This window comes from Arachis duranensis, chromosome 9 (genome assembly GCF_000817695.3).
Source record: "Arachis duranensis cultivar V14167 chromosome 9, aradu.V14167.gnm2.J7QH, whole genome shotgun sequence".
NCBI classification, from domain to species: Eukaryota; Viridiplantae; Streptophyta; class Magnoliopsida; order Fabales; family Fabaceae; genus Arachis; species Arachis duranensis.
The window spans coordinates 41,353,603-41,363,717 of record NC_029780.3 but is presented as its reverse complement, the minus strand read 5'-3'; the positions used below and the strand labels follow the sequence as shown (position 1 = coordinate 41,363,717).

At 40.1% G+C, this 10,115-nt stretch overlaps 1 protein-coding gene across 1 annotated transcript; it reads left to right on the top strand.

The window, feature by feature from the left end:
* The first annotated feature begins 284 nt into the window (after positions 1-284).
* LOC127741545 (uncharacterized) lies at positions 285-1,784 on the top strand. Its single transcript, XM_052254269.1, has 3 exons — positions 285-474; positions 1,066-1,352; positions 1,437-1,784. Exons 1-3 carry the CDS (start codon positions 285-287, stop codon positions 1,782-1,784), a joined length of 825 nt encoding a protein of 274 aa, XP_052110229.1.
* The last annotated feature ends 8,331 nt before the right edge of the window (positions 1,785-10,115 follow it).

Below are 10,115 nucleotides of genomic sequence, written 5' to 3'. Positions count from 1 at the left end.
CACTTGTAGACTTAAAAGGAATCAGTCCTTCAATGTGCATGCACAAGATTCTACTTGAAGAAGGTGCTAAGCCTTCAAGACAATAACAAAGAAGGCTGAATCCAACCATGAATGAAGTGGTCCAAAAAGAAGTGTTGAAGTTGTGGCAAGCGGGGGTGATTTACCCCATCTCAGATAGCCCTTGGGTGAGCTCTGTGTAAGTAGTTCCTAAGAAAGGTGAGGTCACTGTTGTACCAAATGAGAAGAATGAGTTGATACCAACAAGAACAGTGACTGGCTAGCGCATGTGTATTGACTACAGAAAGCTTAATGAAGCCACCAGGAAGGATCACTTCCCCTTACCATTCATGGATCAGATGCTTGAAAGATTCGCCGGACATGAATACTATTGCTTTCTAGACGGTTATTCGGGTTACGACCAAATAGTTGTAGACCCCAAGGACCAGGAGAAAACTTCAGTTACTTGTCCATGTGGTGTTTTTGCTTATAGGAGAATGTCCTTCGGATTGTGTAATGCACCTGAAACATTCCAACGGTGCATGCTCTCCATCTTCTCAAACATGATTGAGAAGTTCATAGAAGTGTTTATGGATGACTTCTCTGTGTTTGGGGACTCATATTTTGAGTGCCTATGTCATCTTGCCATGGTGCTAAGGAGATGCCAAGAAACCAACCTGGTTTTAAACTGGGAAAAGTGCCACTTTATGGTGACTGAAGGGGTGGTTTTTGATCATAAGATCTCTAAAAGTGGCATAGAAGTGGACAGGGCAAAGGTGGAAGTAATTGAGAAGTTGCCTCCACCTTACAATGTCAAGGCAATCAGAAGCTTTTTGGGACATGCTGGGTTCTATAGGAGGTTTATTAAAGATTTTTCAAAGATTGCAAAACCCTTTAGCAACCTACTTGTCTCAAATACCCCCTTTGTCTTTGATAGAGAGTGTATGTTAGCCTTTGATGAACTTAAAAATAGACTTTCCTCTGTACCTATTATAGCACCACCTAGCTGGGATTTACCCTTTGAATTAATGTGTGATGCATCTAACTTTGCTATTGGTTCTGTTCTAGGACAAAGGAAAGACAAGCTAGTGCATGATATTTACTATGCTAGCAAGGTCCTTAATGAGAATCAAAGGAACTACACAACTACAGAGAAGGAACTTTTAGCCATAGCCTTTGCTTTTGATAAATTTAGATCATATCTTATTGGCTCTAAAGTAATTATATTCACTGATCATGCAGCACTCAAATACTTGCTTACCAAACAAGAGTCCAAGCCTAGACTCATAAGATGGATCCTGCTACTCCAAGAGTTTGACATTGAAATTAAAGATAGGAGTGGAGCAGAGAACAAAGTAGCTAACCACCTCTCAAGGATTCCACAAGAAGAAGAAGAGGCACACTAATTTGTAGTGAATGAAAGCTTCCCTGATGAGCAGTTGATGATGATCGAAGAAGCCCCTTGGTTTGCAGACATAGCCAAATTCAAGGCTATTGGGGAACTACCAACCAACATCAACAAACACATGAGGAGAAAGCTAATCAAAGATGCTAAACACTACATCTGCGATGAGCCCTATTTGTTCAAAAAGTGTGCTGATGGAATCTTGAGAAGGTGCATTTCCCATGAGGAGGGACAAGAAGTGCTTTGGCAATGTCATGGATCTGCATATGGAGGCCATTTTAGTGGGAAAAGAACCGCAGCCATGGTGCTACAATGTGGGTTCTACTGGCCTACCATTTTCAAGGATGCAAAGGAATTGGTGTCCAGATGTGATGAGTGTTAAAGAGCTGAGAACTTACCCAAGAAAAACGAGATGCCACAACAATTCATACTGGAACTTGAACTATTTAACGTATGGGGGATTGACTTCATGGGTCTATTCCCCACCTCATACGCAAATAAGTACATTTTAGTGGCAGTGGATTATATCTCGTGGGTAGAGGCTATTGCAACCCCAACAAATGACAATAGGGTGGTCATGAGCTTCCTTAGGAGAAACATCTTCAGCCGGTTTAGAATACCTAGAGCCCTTATTAGTGATGGAGGGACACACTTCTGCACCAGACCATTGGAGACCTTACTTTTGAAGTATGAAGTGAAGCATAAGGTTGCAACACCCTATCACCCTCAAACAAGTGGGCATGTTGAGATATCCAACAGAGAGTTAAAAAGGATCCTAGAGAAAACTGTGGGAGCATCAAGAAAGGATGGTCGAAAAGGCTGAATGACGCTCTTTGGGCATATAGAACAGCCTTCAAAACACCAATAGGTATGACCCCATATCAGTTGATGTACGGGAAGGCATGTCATTGGTGGACGAAATTGTGATCATCAATGTTGTATTCTTTGTTGTTGTATGGAATAATTATAATGGCTCTTTGCTATGTGTGGACACAACTCCGTTCAACTAACTAGAAAGTGTACTGGGTCGTCCAAGTACTAAACCTTACGTGAGCAAGGGTCGATCCCACAGAGATTGTTGGTATGAAGCAAGCTATGGTCATCTTGTAAATCTCAGTCAGGCGGATTATAATTAATTATGGATTTTCGAATAATAATAAATAATAAGCAGGAAATAAAGATAAATAACATAGGATAGAAATACTTATGTAAATTAATGGTGGGAATTTCAGATAAGCGTATGGAGATACTGTGCCCTTTCTTTTTCTACTTTCCTACTTCTTCCTTCAATCCTTCTTACTCCTTTCCATGGCAAGTTGTATGTAGGGCATCACCGTTGTCAATGGCTACATCCCATCCTCTCAGTGAAAAAGGTCCAAATGCTCTGTCACAACACGGCTAATCATCTGTCGGTTCTCAATCAGGTTGGAGTAGAATCCCTTGATTCTTTTGCGTCTGTCACCAACACCCAGCCTTCAGGAGTTTGAAGCTCGTCACAGTCATTCAATTCCGGAATACTACTCGGAATACCACAGACAAGGTTAGACCTTCCGGATTCCCATGAATGCCGCCATCAATTCTAGCTTATACCACGAAGATTCTGATTAAAGAATCCAAGAGATATGCGCCCGGCCAAAGGTAGAACAGAAGTGGTTGTCAATCACGTGCGTTCATAGGTGGGAATGATGATGAGTGTCACGGATCATCACATTCATCAAGTTGAAGTGCAACGAATATCTTAGAATAGGAATAAACAGAATTGAATAGAAAATAATAGTAGTTGCATTAAAACTTGAGGTACAGCAGAGCTCCACACCCTTAATCTATGGTGTGTAGAAACTCCACCGTTGAAAATACATAAGTGAAAGGTCCAGGCATGGCCGAGTGGCCAGCCCCCAAAACGTGATCAATAGTCTTCTAAGATGAAGAATAAAACAAAACTGAGACCAAAGATATATAATACAATAGTAAAATATCCTATTTATACTAGGCTAGCTACTAGGGTTTACAGAAACAAGTAATTGATGCATAAATCCACTTCCGGGACCCACTTGGTGTATGTTTGTGCTGAGCTTGATCTTTACACGAGCTGAGGCTTATCTTGGAGTTGAACGCCAAGTTGTAACGTGTTTTTGGCGTTCAACTCTGGTTCGTGACGTGTTTCTGGCGTTTGACTCCAGAATGCAGCATGGAACTGGCGTTGAGCACCAGTTTACGTCGTCAAATCTCGAATAAAGCATCGACTATTATGTATTGCTGGAAAGCTCTGGATGTCTACTTTCCAACGCCATTGAGAGTGTGCCATTTGGAGTTCTGTAGCTCTAGAAAATCTATTTTGCATGCAGGGAGGTCATATTCTAACAACATCAGTAGTCCTTTGTCAGCCTCCTATCAGAGTTTTGCTCAGGTCCCTCAATTTTAGCCAAAAAATACCTGAAATCACAGAAAAATATACAAACTCATAGTAAAGTCTAGAAATGTGAATTTAGCATAAAAACTAATGAAAAAATCCCTAAAAGTAACTAGATCATACTAAAAACTACCTAAAAACAATGCCAAAAAGCGTATAAATTATCCGCTCATCAGTCATCTACCCTTTGAGCTTGAACATAAAGCCTTTTGGGCACTCAAGCTACTAAACTTTGATGGTACTGCTGCTGGGGAGAAAAGGATCTTGCAGTTTTAAGAATTGGAGGAGCTTAGATCTCAAGCATATTAAAATGCCAAAAGATACAAGGAAAAAGCTAAGAGATGGCATGATCAAAAGATAACAAGGAGAGAATTTGAGGAAGGTCAAAAAGTGCTAATGTTCAACTCAAGACTCAAATTCTTTCCAGGGAAACTTAAGTCTCGATGGTTAGGACCTTCTACTGTCCTTAAGGCATCCCCATATGGTCATGTAGAGCTCATGGAGGACAAAACTCAGAGAACTTTCACTGTCAATGGTCATAGGCTCAAACATTACTTGGGAGGCTCTTTGGAGGAGCAGAGAGTGAGCTATATGCTCAACTAAAGATGCAGGAGTGTCAAGCTAGTGAGAATAAAGAAGCGCTAGTTGGGAGGCACCCCAACACTTTATATCCTTTTGATTTATTGCTTTCTTGGAAGTAGTTAAGATTTGGTAGTTAAGTTTCGATTAAAACTTTGTGTTTCATTACCTTCTGAAAGTAAATTGTAGGAAGTAGAAAGTTAATTTCAATTTTGGTAGTTAGGACATCCTGTTTTCTTTTATTCTGGAAATGCAAGTTGATGAATACATTTACTGATGATGAGTGATTGGGCTAAGAACTAGCTAAAAATTTAAGTTTGGTGTGGCCACTTACCACTTAATCTAGGCTTACAACCATTTGGATAAAGTAATTTCGAAATGTAAGCCCAAAGATTAAGTTTGGTGTGGCCACCACCATACAAGGATCACCTAGCAAGCCCAAAACTACTCAATTTGAAAGCATTTAATATATTGGTGGGAACGTGAACGTGGTTTAAGTGTGTTCAAAAGTGTTTAGAAGCAAAAGAATATGAAAGGATTGGAATTATTTTACCTTTATGAACACATTAAAAACCCAATAATGAACCCAATTTATTAAGATGCAATAGGATTAAGTTTGGTGTCCCAAGGGACACCCAGCAGTTGCAATTCCATTCATTCATATTAAAAAGGAATATGGAGGATTCTTTTGATGGGATTTCGGTTTCATTTTCAGGAGAGAGAAAGGGGCACACATGATTGATAGCTCATAAAGCAAGGGAGTCAAAGTGTACTTGCACTTTGGAACTCAACAACATGCATAAAGCAAAGTGGGATAAGGATTGGCGCCTCCTTCCACGCTAGGCGCCACTCCCCAAGTGGAAAAAACATTGAATTACCTTACTTCTCACCATTCGGACCATACTTTCCACCCCCTATAAAAGCCCCTTACTTTCCCACCTCTCCTCACACTTCAAACCCCAACTTCACATACAAAAAAGAACCCCAACAATTCCTTCTTTCTTTTCATCTCTTTCCCCTACCTTTCTTTTCCTACTTCTTTTTCCTTTTCTTGATTAGGACAATCAAGTTTTAAGTTTGGTGTTGGGGCAAAACTTTTTTTTGCTTGCATTCCCTTGCAACATCCCTCAATCTTTTTAAAACCTTCAAACACTCTCTCTCAACCCAATGGCACCACCAAAATCATCAGCATCAAAGAAAAGAAAAACCAAGGAACCAACTTTGGGGTCCTCAAGCTCAACCTTCAATGAGTATAAGTTCCTCTCCTCCTTCAACCAAAACCAATTTTATGGTTGGGTGAGTGAGAGGGGAATCATCCCAGAGGTTGGGTACCAACTGGGAAGAAATGAGCACATTAAGATCAATAGGGAGATAAACAGTAGGGGCTGGGCACTCTTATGCAACACACCAAGAAAGGTGGTGGAAGGCTTGGTGAGGGAGTTCTATGCCAATGCCATTCCTCAGCCGGGACAACCCTATGGCTATCTTAGCTATGTGAGGGGGAAATCCATAGATTATAGTCCCTCCAACATAGAGAGGATGCTAATGGTGAAGTAGACAACCTCCACCCGGAGCTGTGAGGAAAGAATGAAGCAACAAGACCCAGGATTTGATGAAATCCTTAATTAGATCTTTGTGTTGAATGTGCAATAGATAAACGACAAGGATGGGAGGCCCAACCAGCTGAGAAGAAGGGATTTGAGCCCCCAAGCTATAGGGTGGCTAGAATTTGTGAAAAGATCCCGAATCCCCACATCCAACACTTCGAAGGTGACCAAAGAGAGAGCTGTGCTCATCTACAGCATCATGAAAGGTGAGAATGTCAATGTTGGGAAGCTGATTACCAATAACATCAACAAAGTGCTGAAAAGCACTAGCGATAACACAAAGTTGGCATTCCCCAACATCATACAATGGTTGTGTGATGAAGCCGGGATTGAGAAGATCATTGATGAAGTGCTAGTGAAGCAAGACAAATTCATAACTGCCAAGAAAATGGCCAAAGTAGTGGCTGTCAACTCACTTCAGAGCGCCAGGGAGCATAGAGCTCATGCTCATATGTGATCGGGGTAAAACTTGTCTCTCAACAAATTCCCATTCGGCAAGTGTACCGAATTTGTCGTCAAGCAAAAACTCACAATAGAGTGAGGTCGAATCCCACAGGGATTGATTGATCAAGCAACTTTAATTAAAGGAATGATCTAGTTGAGCGAATCCATGAATAGAGTTGATAATTGCAGAAATTAAAACGGCAGGAAAGTAAATGACTGAAAGTAAATAGCAGAATTGTAAATGGGAATGGGGGAATTGCTCATAAAAGTAAATTGCAGAAAATAAAGAGAATGGGTAAGATCATAAATGGGGAGTTCATTGGGCTTAGGAGATGTTGCATTCTATGGATCAATTTCATTTTCATCTCTTCCTCAATCAATGCACTCATTGATCTCCTTGGCAATCTTAAGCGATTGAATCACAATTTCTTGCAATTCAATCTCTCAAATCTTGATCAATAGCCAATTCCTTGGTCAATTGCTCATGAGAAGAGATGAAGTGTGGTCACTGATTATACCACATGCACATTCCAAATCAAATGCTTAGAGGGTTATAGCCACATACCTATCCACACTCAATTTAGTCCAGCATAAAAAATCATTTCTAGCTAATCTCTTCATTCCTATTTCAAGGATCCGAAGAGATCTATGTTTGAATAGCTTCTTTTCCAAGATAACTATCCAATTGGATGAAGATCGAAAGCTTTCAAGTAAAATCAAAAGGAAAGATAGAAGGAGAATAAGAAAATTAGTATTGATCCATCAAATTACAACAGAGCTCCCTAACCCAATGAAAGGGGTTTAGTTGTTCATAGCTCTAGAAATCAAAATCAAAGATGGAGAATACATCATAAAGCTAGAATTGCAAAGAAAGTAAATACAAAGAGTAGTTCTCTTTTCTAGCTCCTCCCCAAAAGCCCCTCTCTATTTCAAAACTACTCATATATATACTACTCTTCTCAGCTTCTAGTTAGCTCTTCAAGTCTTGGGCCTCTGGATCTTTGAACTTGAAGCAGTTCCTTTCTTCAATTGGGCTTGGCTTACTTGCAGAGAGAAAGTGTGAAGTGGGAAGAGACTTTAGCTCAAGACGTTAGGGGTGTTTAACATTTAATGAAAATACAAGTTCAAGAACATTAGTGACACTTAACATTGTCACTAACGTTGCCATGCACCCCTTTGCCTCACATTAGAGCCCACGTTAACTGGGTTAACGTGGCTTTTAACGTTGCCTTGTTAGTCTTCGAGAACGTTAGTGACACTCAACATTGTCTCTAACGTTCAAGTGTGCCCCTAGGTCTCACGTTAGAGTCCACGTTAACTACGTTAATGTGGCTTTTAACGTGGCTTTTGCCAACCTTCGAGAATGTTAGTGACACTCAACATTGTCACTAACGTTCAAGTGTGCCCCTAGGTCTCACGTTAGAGTCCACGTTAACTAGGTTAACGTGGCTTCTAACGTGGCCATTCTAAGCCATCCCAACATTAGTGACAATGTTGAGTGTCACTAACGTTGGCTCATTCTTCATTCCTCATCGTTAGCTTCTATGTTAACCAAGTTAACGTGGAAGTTAACGTGGCTCTTGGGGGTTATGTGGTTGCTCCAACGTTAGTGACAATGTTGAGTGTCACTAACGTTGTCGACAACTCTCCATCTCTTACGTTAGCTCCCACGTTAACCAAGTTAACGTGGGAGTTAACGTGGCTCTTTGCATCTTAGGCCAACGTTAGTGACAATGTTGAGTGTCACTAACATTGGCTTCTCTTCCCCCTTTAACGTTAGAGCCACGTTAACTGTGTTACTTCTCTTCTCCACGTTAGAGTTCACGTTAACTTAGTTAACGTGACTCTTTAACGTGGGCATTGATGGCTTTTGAGAGTGTTTTTGGCAATCACTTTTCTCCTTAACTTTGCAAGTTACCTCCCATTCCTTACTTCCTTTGGTCCTGAAATCAAGCAATAGAATGCATCAAAGTTCTAGTCCAAGTCATGGGTAATGCAATATACAATTTTGTCATTAAAATCATGCAAAATCCTCATGAAATAATGTAAAATTCACAATGTATGCTTGAATCAAGGTCTGAGTGAATATCTGCCCAAAACTAACTTATTTCCTAAGAAAATGCATGAAATTACCTAAAAACAGTAAAGAAAAAGTCAATGAAACTGGCCAAAATGCCCTGGCATCAATATGCCACAAGAAGAAGAATAAGAAGAAGAGGCAGAGGAGCAACCACAATTTCTAGCACTCCAACCACCACCACCATATCAATAATACCAACAATTTCCTGAAGGATTCAACTGGGAGCAACTGCAAGGAGATGTACACCAAATGAGAGGAGACCTACACCATTTGAGAAAAGATGTCAATCAATTTAAGGACAATCAACAACAACAATGGAACCAAGTGAATGAGAACATACAACAGCTCCAAGGAAGTATGGAGCAGCTGAAAGAACAACAAGGACAGTTTGACTGGGCAGAAATGCAAGGTGCACTCAACAAAATAGTGAAGCAAAACAAATGGCAGTAGAGGAAGCTGGCTGAGTTCATAAACCTCTATGACGCTAGGACTATCTTAATGAGGCAATATGATATCAACACACAAGCGAAGCGGAATCACTTGTGCAATGTTGTGGCCGCTATTAACCTCGGATACCCAACATTCATGCAAGGGATGGAGGAGTTGAGTGCTAGACAGGAGGAGATTCTAGCTAAACACAAAGAGGATGAAAGAAACTATATGAGAAGGCTAGGATTTTGGAAGCCCAAGGACACCAAAGCATAAGAGGGATCCTCCAAAAAGGATAAAGATGACTCCTCCCCTTCCAAGAAGAAAGACAAAGGAAAGGGGCCAATGAATTAAACTGCTCAAGGTTGTTAAGTCCTATGGTTGACACTCTCTAATTCCTGAATCATGTTTAAGTTTTTATCTCTATGTTTTACTTTCTGTTGAGAATAAATAGTACTACTAGGATAGTTTATGTTTCATGGTTAGTTTTTTTTCTTAATGACTGAAGTCCTTTGTGAGTCCTTTGAATTACAAGAAAGAAGATGCAATGTTAATTTCAAGTTTTTTTCAACATCAATAAAGAATAGTTTGTCTCCATAAGAGTTGTTGTGAGTTGTGCAAGAACAATAGTAAAAGAGACTAAGACCAAGAGAGATCATCAAAAAACTAAAGGACAAGGAACTAAGTGTAGAACCTTGAATGAGCTAAAAAGAAAATGAGTCATGAATTGCAACTAGTCTTAGAAGGTATGACAAGTAGAGGCTAAGGGGTGTTCCTTGAATATCTATAGAACCAAGAAGTAGTAAGCAATAAAGACCCAAGGCTTTGGCATCAACTACTGGGATGGGGAGAAACATTGAAAAGCTCAAAAGAGTTGAAAACCCTAGTAGATGCTGGTGGTAAAGATGTGTCAAGAAGAGACCTGGGCAAGTAAATTCTTAGGGGTGTTTCAACACCTAGTACCCTAAAGCCAACTGGTTTGGGAGTACTAATTGAAAGCCTAACTAAAGGGTTGTCTTGAGACAAAACACTTAGAGTCGTGGTCAATAAGCAGAAGAGAAAGAACAACAAAAAAAATTGAAATAACTCTTACTACTTCAAGGTGACAATCAATAAAAAGGACCCCTAAAGCTTATATTTAAAAGAACTTTCAAGGATTTAGAA